Source organism: Nipponia nippon, unplaced genomic scaffold (assembly GCF_047370975.1).
Source record: "Nipponia nippon isolate SJK-2023a ecotype South Korea unplaced genomic scaffold, ASM4737097v1 scaffold_50, whole genome shotgun sequence".
Classification (NCBI taxonomy): Eukaryota; Metazoa; Chordata; class Aves; order Pelecaniformes; family Threskiornithidae; genus Nipponia; species Nipponia nippon.
This window is the reverse complement of record NW_028262370.1, coordinates 570577-589639: the sequence shown is the minus strand read 5'-3', so window position 1 is coordinate 589639 and position 19063 is coordinate 570577. Positions and strand designations below refer to the sequence as shown.

Genomic DNA, 19063 nt, shown 5'->3' with positions numbered 1-19063 from the left:
CACGACAAATGGTGGGGCTGTGCTTCCACCTGGGGCAGTCAGTTCCAGGTGTATTGGACACGCGTCCACGTGAAAGCAAACTGTGGCCTGTACTCTGCTGCCAAAGGAATTGAAAAAAAATGCTTTGGCAATATCAGTGCCGGCAAACCACTTGGCTGCCTCCAACTCCAGTTCATATTGGAGCTCCAGCATGTCTGGTATGGCAGCACTTAGTGACAGCGTGAATTTGTTCAGGCCATGATAGTCTACTGTTAACCTCCACCCTCCGTCAGACTTTTGCACTGGCCATGTGGGACTACTAAAAGGTGAGTGAGTCTTGCTGATCACTCCTGGGATCTCCAATGGATGAATCAGCTCATGGATGGGAGCCAGAGAGTCTCGCTTTGTGCGATATTGCCGCCAGGGCTGCGTCCTGGTAGCAATCAGCCTTTGCTGTATTTCCACTTGCAGCAATCCCATAACAAAAGGATTTCTAAGAGGCTAGGCAGGGTAGATAGCGGTTTAATCTTCTCTGTGTTTATCGGAGCAGCCAGGCAGCAATCCGCTCACCTGGCTGGTGGCTTTAATCTTTCCACGTCTCTCTTACTCTTTGTTCATTCAGATATCTCTAACCTATGCTGCTGCTTTGAGCTGCAGGGACTAAAAGACTGCCTGTCTTTCAGTAGTCTAATTTTCTCTTTAGCCAACTCTTTAATTATGTTCATATCTACCTTTTTAATCTATCTATCTAAAACATTTCTCATAACATAATCCCTTATAGAAAGACAGCCTCACTAGAGGCATCTTGTACTTAGCGCATGGTTGCAGAGTGTGTTTTGTTGTTTATGAAACTTGATCATGCTTTACTTTACTTTGCTTGCAAATAGGAAAAGTCCTTCTGTACCTGTGTGCAGCCAGTTCTCCACGGAGAGCAGGTGGGAGATGGTGCAAAGGAGCTGTAACACCCAGCTGCAGACATCAGTGGAGAAGTCTGATGTAAGGCAAAGGGATGTAAATCCCCAGTGGCCAGTGACAGAAATGGTGGGGTTTGGGAGGGGAGGAGCAAGGTTGTCCATACACTGTCAGACCTCACGGGACTGATTTTCCTCTCTGTCCAGACCTTCTGAGGAGACACTCTAGATCAATATCAGTTGGAGAATGCTCCTATCACCTCCTCTCTGAACTGAAAAGTAATAAAATATAACCTTTAAAATAAAAATTTATTTTTATTAGGTGCACTTTGGAAACTTCCTCATTAACTACACTACGAAAGGACTCCAATTAGCTGTACAAGTCTTGAAGACTTGAAGAAAATTAAAGGATAGATAGAAAATTAAAGGATAAATGGCTCGCTATGGCTTTCTGTGTTTTAATGGGCCCCATGGTGTATTTGGGGCTCATTATGTGAACCTCAGATACTGAGAGGAGACTGAACAAACTGCTCAAGAAGTCAAAGTCCAAAGCTAAACTCAAAGAGTCTTGAAGCATTAATGGGCCCCGCTGAGGGCCGTTACTGACAGAGCCTCCCCATGGACTCGTTAGAGCAGATAATTGAAGGCAGGTAGGCAAAGGCACTGTGAAGGTTGCTGGAATGCTGAGAAAACCCTTGGTTTCATTTCCTTTATGAAAAGAAAACTCTGAAAAGAGGTGAAGAAGAAACAAAGTCCAGAGCCTCAAAATAAAGTTTCTCCTGGTAGGCCTCGGTGGCAGAGGCAGCTGCCATAGCCAAGGGGACAAAGACCTTGGTTCCTTTGGGCCTTTCATCCTTGCTAGAACCCTTGGCCATCTCTGCCACAGGCTTTCCTACACTGTCCATGCCTGCACCTCTTTCCCTTCAGGCTGCAGACACCCATCTTGCTTTCCCACCTAGCTCTCACCCTGGAATTTCTCTGCTTTCACTGAAGTCTCTCCACCCTCGCTGGCTATACCTTGAAACACAAAGCCCTGTGATGATGCAGACTCCCTCTGGGTGCCCTCTTGCACCACAACGTGACCCTTTGATTAAGATTTCTTTTTCCTCACTTTTAGTCTGAACCTTCCAAGCTGCAATTTGTGGAGGTTTCCTTCTCTTCCCACTTCAAAGGAAAGCTCCATCGTCTCTGAAACCACCCTTCAAGCAGCTGCAGGCCACTACTGTAGTGTCCTTCACCAGTCTAAAGAAGCCCAAAACCCTCAGCCTCTCTACACAGGCTCCAAACTCCATCCTGGCACATCTCCTCTGGAGCCTCTGCAGTTCTTCCTCATTCCTCCAGACCAGGGAGCCCCAAAGCCAGACACTGATAATCTAGATGTGGCCACACCAGTGCTGAGAGAAGGGGAATTACAGAATCATAGAATGTCCTGAGTTGGAAGAGACCCACAAGGATCATCGAGTCCAACTCCTGTCCCTGCATAGGACAACCCCAAAATTCACACCATAGCTTTGAGGGTGTTGTCCAATTGCTTCTTGAACGTTGTCAGGCTTGGCGCCATGACGACCTCCCAGGGTTCTTGTTCCAATGCTCCACCACCCTCTGGGTGAAGAACCTTTTCCTAATGGCCAACCTAAACCTCCCCTGGCAGATCTTCCTGCTGTTCCCTCAGGCCCTATCATTGGTCCTCAGGGAGAAGAGATCAGCGCCTGCCCCCCCCTCCTTGCCTTGTGTGGAAGCTGTAGACCGCGATGAGGTCTCCCCTCAGTCTCCTCTTCTCCACGCTGAACAGACCTAGTGACTTCAGCCACTCCTCGTACGCCTTCCCCTCTAAACCCTTCACCATCTTTGTGGCTCTCCTCTGGACACTCTCTGGTAGCTTTCTACCCTTGTTGTACTGTGGCACTCAAAACTGCACACAGTACTCGAGATGAGGCCGCACCAGTGCAGCGTAGAGCGGGACGATCACCTCCCTCGACCGGCTGGCCATACAGTGCTCGATGCCCCCCAGGGCACGGTTGGCCCTCCTGGCTGCCAGGGCACACTGTTGGCTCAGTTCTCTGGCTGGCCACCTGCCCCCGTACGCAGTTGGCCTTATACATAGAGAGTGTGCACCGCTGGCTCATACAGTATTCCTCGTAATGCCCAGGCCCTTCTCCTCAGAGTAAGTCCTGAGCTGTTCAGCCCACCCTCTTGTATGGGGTTACTCTGCCCCCAGTAAAGGACTGACCACTTCTACTTGTAACTTCTTGAGGTTTTCTATTGCCAAATCCCAGAGTTTTTCAAGGTCCCCCAGGAATGAAGCGCCATTGGACCAGCTTCTAGTACGTGGATGCAGATAGCTCACCCTGACATGTGGTGCCTCTGCCAAGATAACGGCTTGAGAAACAGCAGGACACTACAGATAAGAAAAGGAGGCGCTTGTTCAACGATATTGCTGACCAAGGTAGGAATTCCTGCGGTGACAAGCTCAGAAACACCAGATGAGGGTACAGAGGACGTAAAACAAGGGACAGGGAGGAAAGGGAAAGGAGAGGTGGGCTGTTTGTGTGGGAGGATACAAGGATTGTCAAGGGGAAGAAATTGTGAGCCGGGAAAAGAGGGGAAAAGGAAAGAAAATGTGAAGACTAGGGCCCAGGCTCTCAGGAGGACTGAACCCTTGCAGGGTGAGGGGGACCAGGATGCCAGCCCACCTCGTCCAACTTCAGCTGTCCCAGGGTGTAATCTGGCACAGCTCCCCCGATAGCCATGATCTCTGGAAAGCAAGGGAAAGAGGTCTCAGGCCCTGGGCTGGCCAGCTCACAAACTCTCAGCAAGCTCCTTGCCCAGGGGATGACAGATGCTGGTGTACACAAACAGCCCAGAAAAACGCTGCCATGGCTGTGGAACCTGGCTGTGCCCCCATTTCAGACTGCCAGCTCGCAGAGAAAGCTGGCCCTGAATGGTCTCCATTTCGAGGGGATCGAGCCATGCCCACAGGAGACTTGGTGTTCAGGGCAGCCCCAGCACCAGGACCTGGCAGTCCTGGCAGGCACATTGTCCCCTGAGTGCAGTGGCTCCCTCAGGCAGGGCTCTTGTGGCAGCCCCCAGCCCTGTCCAGCCACATCCACAGCCCAGCAATTACAGCTTTTGACAGCTGAGAGCCCCGGTGCAACCCCTCGGGAAGGAGCTCCTGAAACCCTCACCCTTGCTGGAGAGCTGCCGGAGTGTGGGGAACAATCAGCTCAGCTCCGAGCTGATGGCCACGGTGCAGAAGCACTCCATCGTGCTTGGCGCTTGCCTTCAGCTCAGAAAACGGAACGCTCTTCCCGGCTCCTTGCCCAAAACTCCTTCTCCTGTCTGTCAGCAAGGGTCCCCCAGTGCAACCCTGCTGCCTCCAGAACCTGCTCCCAGCCATGGAGCAGCTCCAAAGGGCAGCAGTGGGGAGCCCCTGAGCAGTGCCCAGGCCTCACTGGAAAGTGCTGGCACTGCTGTGGTACCGGGAAGACCTCCCTGTGATGCAGTGCATCCCCCTGTGACATCAGCCCATGTGGTTTGGAGGTCCATTATAGAATCATAGAATCACAGAATTGTTAAGGTTAGAAAAGACCCTTAAGATCATTGAGTCCAACCGTTAACCTATCACTGCCAAGCCCACCACTAAAGCATGTCCCCAAGCACCACGTCTGCCCATCTTTTAAATACCTCCAGGGATGGGGACTCAAGCCTTCCCTGGGCAGCCTGGGCCAGGGCCTGACAGCCCTTTCGGTGAAGAAGTTTTTCCTAACATCCAACCTAAACCTGCCCTGGCGCAGCTTGAGGCCGTTTCCTCTCATCCTATCACTTGTGACTGGGGAGAAGAGACCGACCCCCACCTCGCTACAACCTCCTTTCGGGCAGTTGTAGAGAGCAATAAGGTCTCCCCTCAGCCTCCTTTTCTCCAAACTAAACAACCCCAGATTATGACACCAGTGGGGAGATGGCACAGCTGGGAAGAGAGGTGAGAGATTTCCTCTCGTTCTGAGTAGCAGTCACCTCCTTTCTCCCTAGTCCTTTTCCAAAAATTGCGTTTGCCCCCTGCACCAACATGTGTCTGCTACTGGGAGCTCGTCCGGGCAGGTGGGGTTTTTGGGTTGGCTGCCGTCGGGCTGTTTTCAAGAGATGGGATTGAAAGTCTGTGGGATAAAACAGCCCCTCCTGTGTTACCGAACACTCTCTGCATTGCGTCGCTCTCATGGTAGGAGTAGCACATGCTTCACTGATCTGGTTTCGACTGGGATGGAGTTAAATTTTCTTCATAGCAGCCCAGATGGTGCTGTGTTTTGGATTTGTGACCAAAACAGTCCTGATAAAAGACAGATGTTTCAACTGCTGCTGAACAGTGCTTGCACAGTGCTTGCAAAGCGTTTTGCTTTGTTTGTGCACAGCTTTTGTTTTCCCTGATAAACTGTCATTATCTGGAGCTATGATTCTTCTTGCCTTCCGTCTATTACTCCCTGTCCCGCAGGAGAGGGAAGGCTCCTTGACTGCTGGCTGGGATCAACCCACCACAGTCAGCAATGCTGGGAGCCAGTCACAAGACCCCTCAACAGTGCCAGAATAGGCAAGGGGATGACCCAGGCCTGGCACCCATCAAGGGAGTCAATTCAGTAGCAGCAGGGGATAGGGAAAAGACAAGACTGGAGACAAAGCTAAAACATAGGTTCAAGACACATCCAGGAGATGGGGCAGACATAGGTGTGCGTACAGGTGAGGCCTGAAATCCTAGGCCAGAGCACCAATGGGGCTGCCCAGGGGCAGAGGGTGTGGGTGGTGGCAGCAGGGGAGGCTGCTCAGGGCTACTAAGGCACGTGAGTGCCCTCAGGCAGGACGGGTCCCTCCCCACAGGATCCAGCTTCTCCACAGAAGATGTGGAGATGTGGCTGAGCCCTCCACTTTCAATGGTTCAGGAGAGGTGGGCTAAACCCCACCCGCTGCCCAGCCCCATTCCGCAGGGATTCAGTGGTGGCTCATGGCCTTTCAAAGGCCACGCACACTACTGGGGATGTTCACAAAGACAAATCCTTTACACCTCCAGTGACGGGGAGGAAACAGCCATGGGTAGGAGGTGGCATCGATACCAAAAAATAGTCATGAGTGTATGTCAAAAAACTTGAGGATGTTTTAACACCACAGATGTTTTGGTGAGGGGGAACCTACCTGGGCACCTGACAGGCCAACCAAGAGGTGTCCGTATGGCTTAGCCCAACATGTGGCTATGTAAAGACCAAAACTCTCTTTAAAAAGCTGAAGGAGGGTGACAGATCAGAGCCGGCTACAGTCCATGTATTCCATCCTGGCAGTTGGGGATGCCTGCGGTAGTGACAGTTCATATTTAGAGACCAGTAATATATCAAAGAATATAGCATAACCAAGTATGTTCTTCACATGTATATGTATATATGTGTATATGTGTATACATAGTCTTTGCTATAACATTTCAAGGTGTACAAAAAATACATATAACATATTTCTATACATTTCTCACATTTCAAAGAACATCATATTTTTTTGATACAGCAAACGAAAGAATATTATTATATTCAGAGAATATAAACAGCCCCTTTAAATTAGTATCTGAATCAAAATTAGTACCTTAAATCAAAATTACAGCTGTGATTAAATAAAACTTTTGCTCATTTCTGTATATCATGTCGTCAGAGTGTTCCTGGCAAAGAACCCGGTTTGCTCACTGGGAGTGGATGCTGGTTTCCCAGGCCTGTGGCTCGTCAGATGAGCTTTCCTCCAGACAATCACAGAATCATAGAATGTCCTGAGTTGGAAGGGACCTACAAGGATCACCGAATGCAACTCCTAAGAGAGTCAGGTGGGAGGCAAGAGCAGAAAAGAAGCTTGTCTCCATTCCCACCGCATGCAACGGCCCTGGCATAACCTGTGCAGCCAAATTGCCAAAGCAGTGAGCTGACGCAGCCCACCAAGGGCTTCATTGGCAACGGCACTAGATGGGAAGGGTGGGGTCCAGCTGGAGGGTAAACACCATACGGATGGGAGTCTACAAGTAGAAATGGGATGGCCTGGGTGTGGGTTCCTGAGGCCACTACGGATGCCTTTGGATATCTGCAACCTCTGCATGGAGCAGCGAAACAAACCATAGGCATTCAAGGTGACTGTCCCCAATGGCAGTGGCACCTGGAGGCAGAGAAGACATAGACTGGGATAGCTGTAATGCACTGCCTTGCAGCGTGCTGGCAAAAGAGAGCCGCGTCTTCCTTGATCATCGTTAACAGGAGGAGGAATGCTTATGTCCATCTCGGACTTGGACCCCCAGCACTTACATTTCAGTGGTAGGCTCCCAAGATAAACTCTGATTTGTATCTCTTGTCAGTAGGAGCAACAGCATAAATGTCTGTGTCCACTGGGCCTCCCTCTCCTGCCTTTCCAGCCCAGGCAGAGGCAGAGGAGATGTTTCTCCCAAAAAGTCCAACAGGGCTGTGAGGAGTCAGGCCCACTTGCTCCCCTCCGCTAGCAAAGGAGCGAAGGAGGCCCCTTTGCATTTCCCTTGCTTGAGAGGACTCCTGTCTGGAAGGACATACTGACTGCTCTGCTCCTTTCACTTCCCAACAAGCCAGGCTCCTCTGCCTCAGGAGATCTCAGGCTTTCTAATTCTATGTGAGTAGATGAAGATCATAGAATCATAGAATCGTTTAGGTTGGAAAAGACCTTTAAGATCATCAAGTCCAGCCGTTAACCCAGCACTTCCAAGTCCACCACTAAACCAGGTCCCTAAGCACCACACCTACAGGTCTTCTAAATACCTTCAGGGATGGGGACTTGTAAGAGACTGAAGTGTTAGGAACAATTGTCTCAAAGCTTGCTTGTGTGTGTTTATCTGATAAGACCGGAGAGTAGACCACTCTTTTGTCTGACAAGACCCGAGGGCAGACCACTCTTTGGCTTATCAAGTACCACCATCTGGCAAGGAAACCTGTGCAAACTTGCTGAAGCAGCAGGCCATTCTTTGGCTTATCAGGCACCACAAAGAATAGGACACCAGCTGGTATCCGGTCAGGCCGCTTGCCACACCAGTAGATGTGCATGTGTTGGGTACGTGATATTGCCCTGGGTAACCAAACGGAAACGAGAGGGCAAACTCCCTCTCCAACACCAGATAGAAGACGGCACAATGAAACCTGAGTGTGGCCATCCACCACCGAAAAACTGAAGACAGGACCAACGGGACACCGCTGGATCCATGGTGGTGACTATCCTTTGCTTATCTCTCTGAATGCTTGCTTAATTTCCTCCTAATATTTCCTGCCTTTCCTATCGCTTTACTCTTTTATATTTACCCAATAAAACATCTGATTGGCGGCATATGACCTTGTTTGTGTCTTAATTTCACCCTTGGGATCATTACAAACCTTTCCCGAGCCTGACAATCAGACCGGGACTTAACAGGACTCAACCCCTTACCTGGGCAGCCTGTGCCAGTGCCTGACAGCCCATTTTGGTGAAGAAATTTTTCCTAATATCCAATCTTACAGAAATATCCCTTGAGAAAGTTGTGCCTTTGGATTGTGTCTTGTTCTGCTTGTGGAAAATTGCTCATCAGGTCTTGTGACGTTGCTCTGGGCTCCCGGCTCTGCAGAGGTCTTGTCTTGGGAAATCAAAGCACCAGGTCAAAATACAAAAGCATGGGCAGCCCATTACCTGGGGAAACTAAGGACAAGGGCAAAGTGCCAGGTCAAAGCCCAGCCTCCAAATCCACAAAACCAGTGACTGAAAAGAAAACAGCAGATGCACAAGGTCCCCTTCGTGCCCACGAGGTCCCCTCACACCATGGTGCACCTCTGTTTCTGAGGACTTTCTTGTCCTGCTCACCAAATTCAGAGATAACCCTGTCTTGTTTGCCCTGCCTCAGTTTACATCATGTTTCTGGGAGTTCAGCACTGCCTGGAGGTGTTGACACAGTTTCCATCACCTCAGAGCTTCCATCCCACCAGGGAGTCCATTATGTTGTTTTTACTCTGCAAATCCTCAGGAGGAACAAGCTGCAGCAGGAACTTTTAGAGGTTTGTTTGTGCCACAAACCCTGGGACACTTCAGAGAGGAGGGAGCCTTCAGGTCGGCTGGAGACTCACCTTGGAAGCTGCTGGAAGAAGAGGGCAAGGGCAGAGGAAGTCATTAGCCCTGGGTCAGTGTTTGCAGCGAGCTCAGAGAAGTGAAAAGACACAGAAGGTGGGACACCGACCTTGGGTTTCATTGCCATGATTCGTCAGTGCAGATGTGACCCCTTCATGAAAAGGACTGCAGGTTTGTGGTGGATGTACTGAGGGTGGGGGAAGTCTGGGTGTTACTAGTCAAGCTGATGGCTCTTTGAAGAAAAGAAATTAGAGCGTAGAGACCTGAGTCTCCGCCATTTCCTTTCCTGCTTGTCTTCCCACCCCAGCTCCTGCCTTCCCAGACACCCCAGAGCCCCTGTCACCACGCAGCAGAGATCCCAGGGACAGCCCCTGGGCACTCGCCCACCTGCGCTTGGTGGGGGAAGCCTTTGGGCCGGCTGCAGAGGCTCAGGTTGCCTGTGCCCTTCACTTAATCACTCACCGGGCTATTTGAGCTGTCTCTTGGTTTGTTTTTCTTTTTTTATTTGTTGGGCTTTGCTTGTTTTCTCAGTCTCTCTGCATTATGACTATATAGGTTTTGTTCTCCAACTCTCAGCTTCCTCAGTCCCATGCGGTGGGGTGTGCTGGGGGTGTCAGTCATTTTGCATAGATCGTGGCAAGCTCTAATAACAGTTTCTGTGATTACCACCGCCGGAAGAAACACGTTCCAGCCCAAGAGGTGGGTGTGAGACACTTGGAGGGAGCTGCTGTTGCACAGAGCTGTGTTCCTCAGGCATGAGCTTTCTCCAGTCACACACTGAGGCATGGCCCGGGCATTGCCGGTGCCCCTGACACAGATCCTGTCCCACCTCACCCACCGGGAAACCCCTCTCCGTCTCCCACTATCTCAGCAAGCCCCACGAGCGCAGCTGGCCATGCTGAGGTCCCGCTGCTGGGCTTGGATTTGCAGGGAGGCAGCCCCAAAGCCCTCTGGAATCACCGCTGAGGAGGGAAAGAGGTTAAACAAATGGTTCTGCCAAGCGGCTTTCATTCCCAGAATCATGGAGTAGCTGGGCTTGGAAGCCACTTCAGGATATCAGCTGGTCCAACAAGTTTTGAATATCCACAAAGACAGAGCCTCTGTAACCTCTCTGGGCAACCTGTTCCAGTGTTTGACCACCCTATTTTAAATGCAATTTCCTTTATTTCGATGTGTCCTTTCTTCTTGGCACTGCTGAAGACAGTCTGGCTTGTCTGCTTTCTCCCTCCCAACCTTCTTTCTCCCTGCACAACCTCTCCCTCATGGCCTGGCTGACTCCCACTTACCCCTCCCCTATCTTTTTTTTATCACTTCCTTGTCACTTTTTACGCTACATTTTGACACATGATGTGGTTTTTTGCACGTTCTCTGGCAGTCCCGTAGCACAGTCCCTTGTTCGTCTGAGCCAGTAACCCCTGATCTGCCCTTTCGCAGTGAAAGAAATGGGCTTGTTGGGCAGCAGGAACGCAGTGGGGTGGGAATCCTTTCCTCACGTGAGTGTTTCAGAGAGCTGTGGCCACTCGCCCTGCGATGTGCCCATCTCTTGCTTTGGAGGAAGGCTGGCATCTGGCATGATGTTTCACGCAATGGGCTTTTTTGGAGAGTGGGGTTCTTTTCCTCTGGCATACTTTCTCTTTCCTGAGAGCAGGAGGATGTTGTGGTGATGCATTCCCCCCGCTTTTCTTCTGGTGCACCTGGCAGAGCATGGGAAGCGAAGCCGCTTTACAATCTCAGTAACTCCCGTCAAAACTTGGCCTTTGTGTAACGAGTTTGGCGGTTAAGCGTCCCTTGACCGTATCAAAACTCTGAGATGGCGGAGGTGGGAGCAGCACTGTCTGTCCCAGGGAGGCAGCCCTGACAACGTTGGAACTATATTTGTCGTCTGTACTAGTCGCCTCCTGACAGCCTTGGGGCCTGTCTTATCTAGGCTGTAACTCAGGAGGATCTGTACCAGCATCACTGGAATTTTTGAGAACTTCAGTAATCTTCAACACGGGCTGTGAAAGTAGAAGGGAAATTTACTGATGCCTAAAGTCAATCATCTCACAACCCTATAAACAGCAGTGCCAAGTTGAGATCCTTTGAGCTCTCCAGGACCAGCACCTCCCTCTGAGTGGGACACCTCTCAGAGCAGCCAACTCGAGCTGATCTCTGGCACTCCTTGCTCCTCGAGGTTCGACCCTCGCCTGATCTCTGGCACTCCTTGCTCCTCGAGCTTCGACCCTCACCTGTTGAGACAGTCATTTAAAGTGAGTATTTCGCTAAACCTGGGGGAATTTTTATTGGTACCTTTAACTGCACATATAATGAGTACTTAGGCCTATTGTGTGTGTGTGATATAAATATTGTAGTAAACCTCATTTAATCACTTTGTAGATGCTAGATTAATTAATGATTAGTTATTACTAGATTTTTATGATTCTCTCCTTGCTACAAACAAACCTTTAACTGCTGCTAGACGTATCTAATACTTAGACACAAACCATTGACCAAGTCTGAGAGTAGGATTGGATCCAGCCGCACTTAGGCTCCTCTCTGAGGAGTTTAGAAAGCAAGGGGGTCCGTTCCAAACCTCGTGACTGAATGGGAGGGCTCCCCTATTCCTCTGTGTATTTTCTTTGGGCCTGATTTCCTCTTTCTTTCTCTTTATATATATATTCCATTCATTTAATAAGTAATAGAGTGAACCTTGCCATCAAACTCTGGAAAATCACACATTTATAGATTTCTATTAAAATCACTCTTTGCAAATATCTTTGATGGTGATTTTTTAAGCAGCTTAACCACTCTCCCGTGACAGATGTCAGTCCTCGCCACCTATAGCGTGTCTTCCTGGGCATACCCCATGAAAGTTGTTTGTGTGAGCAAATGCAAGATTTAGTTTTATTCTGCAGTGAGAAAGACCTTCCATTGGGCAGCTCGCTGCAGTGGTTCTGCTGGGATGACTGTTGTTTTACCAGTAGGAAGAATATTTATCTTCTGCTTTTACTAGGCATGAAACCCATAAAACAAATGTGAAGAGAAGAATGTCCTTCACAAAAAAATGTTCAAGGTAAATGCTGAAAAGTTTTTTTCTTTCTTGTAGCCCCTCTTTGTGGCAACTGAGGGAATGAAAGACAAACACTGCATGGCTGAAGGGGAAAGGGACAACGGGACACCATCCACGGATTTTGTGCTGCTGGGAATAAGTTATGTCCCCACGCTCCAGAACCTGCTGTTTCTCCTCTTGCTTATGATCTACTCAGTCACTGTGGTTGGGAACATCCTCGTCGTTGTACTGGTGGTGGCAGACCGGCATCTGCACACCCCCATGTACTTCTTCCTGGGCAATCTGTCCTCCTTGGAGATCTGCTACAGCTCCACCACCCTGCCTCAGTTGCTGGCCAGCTTCCTGACTGGGGACAGCAGCATCTCTGCTCACAGCTGCATGGCTCAGTTCTACTTCTTTGCTTCATTTGCAACTACTGAGTGTTACCTGCTGGCGGCCATGTCCTATGATCGGTACTTGGCCATATGCCAGCCCTTGCTCTATGCGAGCCTCATGACCTGGAAGGTCTCTTTACACCTGGCAGCTGCATCTTGGCTAGGGGGTTCACTATTGCTGGTGGCAGTCACAGTCTTCTTATCCCAGTTGAGGTTTTGTGGCCCCAAGGCAGTTGACCACTTCTTCTGTGATTTTACCCCATTGCTGGAGCTCGCCTGCAGTGACACCAGAGGGATCACACTTGTTTCTTTCATATTTGGCATCTTGGATGTAGTTTTTCCTTTTCTGTTCACACTGGCCTCCTACATGTGCATCATGGCTGCAATCTGGAGGAAACCATCCAGCACAGGCAGGCAGAAGGCCTTCTCCACCTGCTCCTCTCACCTCATCGTTGTTACTATTTTCTATGGCACCATCTTTGTTGTCTACATGCTGCCCAGGAGACCCTCGCTGAGGCAGCTCAACAAAGTGTTCTCCTTTTTCTACACCATCGTCACACCCCTGGTCAATCCCCTCATCTACAGCCTGAGGAACAGGGAGGTCAGGGAGGCCTTCAGGAAAGTGCTCAGGAAAGCACTGTCTGGCACCCAGAGCTACCTTGGTGACAGATCCAAAAGACATTTCTAGTTCCTTTGACTAGGGAAGCTCTCAACACCAGCTGGCGCTTCAGAAGTGCACGCCACTGAGATTGTGGTGTGGCAGGAAAAGGGAAGCAAAAGGTCCTTGTAGAGAAATATTTTTGTTTAGCAAGCCCTGCTGAAAATGAAATGCATTTGCTTTTTCTTTCATAATAAACACCTTGGTCGCATTACATGTGTGAACTGTTGAAGTGTCAAGGTTTTCTTTTCCAGAGGAAATAAGAAAAGGTATTTGGTCTAATATGTGACTACTTTCCAAGGGCCATCATAGAATCATAGAATCATTGAGGTTGGAAAAGACCCTTAAGATCATCAAGTCCAACCGTTAACCCAGCACTGCCATGTCCATCCCTAAACCACGTCCCTAAGTGCCACATCCCTGGCATCCCTCCAGGGATGGGGACTCAACCCCTTCCCTGGGCAGCCTGGGCCAGGGCCTGACAGCCCTTTCGGTGAAGGAATTTTTCCTAATATCCAACCCAAACCTCCCCTGCTGCAGCTTGAGGCAGTTTCCTCTCGTCCTATCGCTTGTGACTGGGGAGAAGAGACCGACCCCCCCCCAGCTCCAGCCTCCTTTCAGGCAGTTGCAGAGAGCGATGAGGGCTCCCCTCAGCCTCCTCTTCTCCAGGCTGAGCCCCCCCAGCTCCCCCAGCCGCTCCTCCCCAGCCTTGGGCTCCAGCCCCTGCCCCAGCCTCGCTGCCCTGCTCTGGCCACGCTCCAGCCCCTCCATGGCCACCTTGGGGTGAGGGGCCCAGCGCTGAGCACAGCATTCGAGGGGCGGCCTCACCAGTGCCCAGCACAGGGGGACGATCCCTGCCCTGCTCCTGCTGGCCACACTGTTCCTGATCCAAGCCAGGATGCCGTTGGCCCTCTTGGCCACCTGGGCATACTGCTGGCTCATGTTCAGCGGCTGTCGACCAGCACCCCCAGGTCCTTTTTCGCCGGGCAGCTCCCAGCCGCTCCTCCCCACGCCTGCAGCGGTGCCTGGGGTCGTTGTGCCCCCAGTGCAGGACCCGGCCCTGAGCCTTGTTGCCCCTCACCCCGTGGCCTGGGCCCATCGCCCCAGCCTGGCCAGGGCCCTCTGCAGAGCCTCCCTGCCCCCCAGCAGATCAACGCTCCCGCCTGACTGGGTGTCGTCTGCAAACTGGCTGAGGGTGCCCTCGGTCCCCTCCTCCAGATCATCCATAAAGACATTGAACAGAACTGGCCCCAGTACTGAGCCCTGGGGACAGCACTGGTGACCGGCCGCCACCTGGGAAGGAGGGTGAGGGACAGCGGGAGCTGGGGATGGGGACACCAAGGGAAGGCCTGGTTTAGGCGCAGGGACCGTTTGCAGGACTTCAAACCAGAAGACGTTGTCTCAGCGCCTGTTTCCGTGGCCTCAGAGCAGGAGCCCTTCTGCTCAGGGTCCATCTGCGTGGCTTTGAGCTCACCCCCTCCACCACAGGGACACCCCTACCCAGCCAGTGCCTGAGGAAAAGCCGGCCAGTCCCCATCAGCCCCCTCTTTGCCCTTTTCATCATCGAGTACGACATGATACGGCCGGGAATAACTCTCCTTAGTTTGGGGCATCTGCCTGCTTGTGTCCCCTCTCACCATCTTCCGCAACCCCCATCTATGCACCGGGGCGGCCGGGATGGTGTGCCAACGCTGGTCAGATCCATCGCTGTGCTACCGACGCTGCCTTGGTCTCAAATCCTGCACCCGGCACCATGATGGGCTGCCATGAAGCAAATGAACTCCATCCCAGCCAGAACCAGCACAGCCCTCGGCCCGAGGCTGCGAGAGCAGCCCAGGCACCGTGAGAGGAGGCACAGGCCGAGGGAGGGCGGGGACCAGCGTTTATTGGGTGCGCCAGGAAACGTACACACGCGGAAGAAATCAGTTACAGCCACAAAATTAAGAAAACAGTAATAATTGCAGTGCTCAATTAGTATTGGAAAAATGAAGTTCACCCAGCCAGAAGAGCCCCCACCGTAGCTGGGACTGGGCGCCCAGCTGGTGAGAGGGCAGGGGGCCACATCCAGCCACGTGCTGGCCCCTCGTGAAGGGGTTAGGTGGTGATCCCTGCAGGGAGGGAGGAAGAGACAGCGTCACCCAGGGCCACCTCCCAGCCCCGCGCTCGCTACGGGCCCAGTGCATGGGCCAGGAGCCGGCCTGGGAGCCACGGCCGCGCTGCAGCCACTGGGAGGGGAGGATGGTGCCACAAGCACCGGAGGGGACACACAACCTCTTCCATACGTCCCCGCCACGGGGCTTTAAAGAGGGGCAGCACAGGGAGGACAAGGGGTTGGGAAATGCCGGCAGCGGCCAAAAATCAGAGCCACGAGTCCGCCCCGGCACTGGGCAGCGGATGGAGCCAGACCTGCTCCCGGTACTCACCTGACGCCACGCCGTACTCCTCCTTCTTCTTCCCTACAGAAAGAAAGAGGCATCAGCATCCACTGCGCTTCACCGCACGGCTCAGGGTCTCCCCAGAGCACAGCGGCTCATGGCCACAGCCCCTCCTGGCCCCCCAGGCCCTGCCTTCCTCCCGCACCCCTCTGCCTCACCGGCACCAGTGCTTTACCTAATTTGTACTTTGTAAATCCGGCAACGACAGCGATGACAGCCAGGACGGCAACAGCCACTGCCACCACTCCGGCTCTGGGGGAGGGGGAGAGCAGAGCCGTGAGGAGGGGAAGGGCAACCACCCCAGCCCACCGCTCCACGGGCCCAAGCCCACCGGGCTCACCCCACGCAAAGACACCGGGCTCGGCCAGGCTGGCGTGCTCCACGCGGCACCGGTACTTGTCCTTCTCCTCCGGGCGCGCCTCGATGGAGGCCCAGGTGTAGTAGGTGCCGTCGCTGTTGGGCGCGATGCTGCCCCACTCCGTCTCCTGGTCCCTCACCTCGCCCGCCTTCAGCCAGCTGACGGTGATGGGCCGCGGGTAGAAGCCGTAAGCGCGGCAGTACAAGGTCAGGATCCCGTGGGCCTCCTTCCCCGACACTCGCACCGTGGGGGGCTCTGGGGAGGGGCAGGCGGTGAGGGCCGGCACACGCACCCACAGCAGCCGGTCCCCGGGGTCCCCGCCTCGCCCTCACCTTTCCTCTCCAGCACGGCCCGCCCGTAGCTCACGTATTTCCTCAGCCACTCGATGCAGGTGTTCTGCAGGTAATGCTTCCGCCGCTCAGCTACAGTCCCGTCCTCCTCCCACTTGCGCTTGGTGATTTGTGCCCCTGTGTCGGCCGCGGTGAACGTCATCGTGTCCATGTCAAAGGCGATGAAGTCCCTCCCGTCATACGCATCCTGCCGATACCCCCTGGTGCTACTGTCCTCCAGGAGGTCACAGCCGTACATGGACTGCAGCGTGTGAGCCCCTGAGACGCGACCAGGGAGATGGGGCTGAGGGGCTGGGAGGAGACGGCCAGGAGCCTCCCAGTCCTGGGATGGGGTCCTGGGCACTGCGGGGGTGGGGATGCGCTGGGCTGGGGTGGCCAGAAGCACCCCCCGCCTCTGGGACAGGGGATCCCAAGCGCTGTGGGGCTGGCACAGGGCAGCCGGGAGCCCCTGGCGCTGGGGGACAGGGGGGCTGGGAGCCCCCTGACAATGACCCCAGGCAGGGAAGGGCCGGCCCAAGCCGGGGCAGCAGCGTGGACCACGTCAGGATCTTGGGGGTGCGAACTCCCCTGGCCCACGCAGCCCTGCCCCAGCCCCACTCACCCCTGCTCTGGTTGTAGCGGGCCCGCAATATATCCAGGTTCACGCGGTAAACCTGCTGATTGGTCTGTGAGATCTGGGTGTTCCTGTCCCAGTACTGGGGGTCCACAGCCCCTCTCACCCAGTCCACCCAGGGCTCCGTCTTCCCCGTCTCGCTGCTGTAGCGCGCAATGGGGTTCCCATCCACGTACCCCACGGACACGAACTGGGGAAGCCCCGGGCCTGGCTCCGACACCGCAACATAGAAGTAGCGCAGGGAGTGGAGCACTGCGGGGACACGGGAGGAGGTCAGAGGTGGGGGGCAGCGGGGTTTGGGGGGGGGGCGGGACAGAGGTGAGGGTGCCCGGGGGGAGGGGAGGAGAGCGAGGCTGGGTGGGGGGCGGGGTGCGAAAGGGGGGCCGGGGGGGCACAGGAATGGGGAGGGGAGGTCTCGAGGGGGCACCCGGTGTCCGGGCAGGGGGACCGGGGGGGTCCCTGCGGCCGGGGAAGGAGGGGGGCGAAGGGGGGGGTCTCCGGTGTCCCGGGAGAGGGGGTGCAGGGGGATCCCGGTGCCCGAGGGGGCTCCCGGGTCCCCGCCCGCCCTCACCGTTCGCCGCCGCGGCCGCCCCGACGACGGCCCCCAGCAGCAGCCCCAGGCCCAGTGCCCGCCCCGGCCCCATCGCGCTGCTCCGCACCGGCCGCGAACCCGCACTGAGCCGCCGAGCCCCGCCCCAAGTCCCAAACCCCGCCTCAGGCCCCGCCCCTCCCCGCCATTGGCCCCTCCACCGCCCGACCGCCAATGGCAGCCCGAGCTGCGTCTGACGTCACCGGGCGCCGGGCAGATCCCGGCTCCGCAGGTCGGCAGAAGCGAAAGCGAAAGCAGCAGAGGCAGCGGGGGGGCTGGGCCGGGACAGGGCTCCCCCGGGGCCCCCCGCCACCCCGCCCCCCCCGGGACCCTCGGCCCGGGACCCCCCCACGTCCCCACGCCCCCCCCCGAACCCCCCGCTCCACCAGCGTCCCCCCAGCCCGGGGTCACCCCGGGGCCCCCCAAGCCCCAGCCCCGGCCCCGCTCTTGTCCCCTTCCCCCGGGGCACCCCAGCCCCGTGTTCCCAGGCGCGGCAGAGTGAGATGAGCAGCAGTTCAGCAGCACAGCAGGCAGCCAAAGCAAAAGCAGCCACTAACGAGCACCAGACTCTCATATACAGCAAGGCGAGCAAGCCCCGGGGCAAGCACAGAAGCCTGCCGATTCCTAGCTAAAGAGCACCAGCAGCTATAAATTCGATCTGGCACATTCCAGTTAGATCTGTCGTTATCTCGAAGCCTTCGAGCCCCACGTTAGGCGCCAAAAAGGACTGGCGTGGTTTAACCCCGGCCGGCAGCTAAGCCCCACGCAGCCGCTCGCTCACTGCCCCCGCCCCAGGGGGATGGGGGAGAGAATTGGAAGGGTGAAAGTCAGAAAAGTCGTGGGTTGAGATAAGAACAGTTTAATAAATGAAGTAAAATGGAATAGAATAGTAGTAGTAGTAGTAGTAATAATAATAATATTAATAATAATAATAATAATAATAATAATATAATACAATACTAATATACAAAGCAAGTGACAGACGACACAATTGCTCACCACCCGCCGACTGATGCCCAGCCCATTCCCAAGCAGCGATCGCCCCCCCCACTTTCTATACTGGGCATGACGTCACAGGGCATGGAGCAGCCCTGGGGCCAGGCTGGGTCAGCTGGCCTGGCTGTGCCCCCTCCCAGCTCCCTGTGCACCGGGCAGAGCAGGGGAAGCTGGAAAGGCCTTGACTGGTGTAAGCACTGCTTAGCGACAACTAAACCATCAGTGTGTTATCAACATTATTCTCACCCTAAATCCAAACCACATCACTGTGCCAGCTCCTAGGAAAGAAAAAAAATCAACTCTGTCCCAGCTGAAACCAGGACAGGCATCCACAGCTTCTCTGGGCAACCTGTTCCAGTGCCTCAGCACCCGCCCAGTGAAGGATTTCTTCCTTGTACCTGACCTAAATCCACCCTCTTCCAGTTTAAAGCCATTACCCCTTGTCCTGTCGCTCTGCTCCCTTGGGAAAAGCCCCTCTCCAGCTTTCTCCTTGGCCTCCTTCAGGGACTGGAAGGCTGCTCTAAGGTCTCCCTGGAGCCTTCTCTTCTCCAGGCCCTCTCAGCTTCTCCTCATAGCAGAGGGGCTCCAGCCTCTGGTGACCTTCGTGGCCCTCCTTTGCACTCCAGAAGG

At 54.1% G+C, this 19063-nt stretch overlaps 2 protein-coding genes across 5 annotated transcripts; one reads left to right on the top strand and one right to left on the bottom strand.

The window, feature by feature from the left end:
- The first annotated feature begins 11699 nt into the window (after nt 1-11699).
- LOC104009143 (olfactory receptor 9G19) lies at nt 11700-13536 on the top strand. The gene has a single exon (XM_009461093.2). The coding sequence runs from the start codon at nt 12121-12123 to the stop codon at nt 13120-13122; it is 1002 nt and encodes a 333-aa protein (XP_009459368.2). The 5' UTR covers nt 11700-12120; the 3' UTR covers nt 13123-13536.
- A 1416-nt stretch (nt 13537-14952) lies between these two features.
- Nucleotides 14953-17531, bottom strand: LOC148051955 (class I histocompatibility antigen, F10 alpha chain-like). Of its 4 annotated transcripts, none has more exons than XM_087734938.1 (7): nt 17420-17531; nt 16837-17100; nt 16218-16577; nt 15868-16140; nt 15703-15779; nt 15516-15548; nt 14953-15200 (listed from the first exon to the last, which is right to left on the bottom strand). In XM_087734938.1, exons 1-5 carry the CDS (start codon nt 17490-17492, stop codon nt 15703-15705), a joined length of 1047 nt encoding a protein of 348 aa, XP_087591064.1. In that variant the 5' UTR covers nt 17493-17531; the 3' UTR covers nt 14953-15200; nt 15516-15548. The 4 variants fall into 4 exon arrangements, with proteins under 4 accessions (XP_087591064.1, XP_087591066.1, XP_087591063.1 ...); XM_087734940.1 differs by having other exon boundaries at nt 16218-16493; XM_087734937.1 differs by having other exon boundaries at nt 14953-15548.
- Between the last annotated feature and the right edge of the window lie 1532 nt (nt 17532-19063).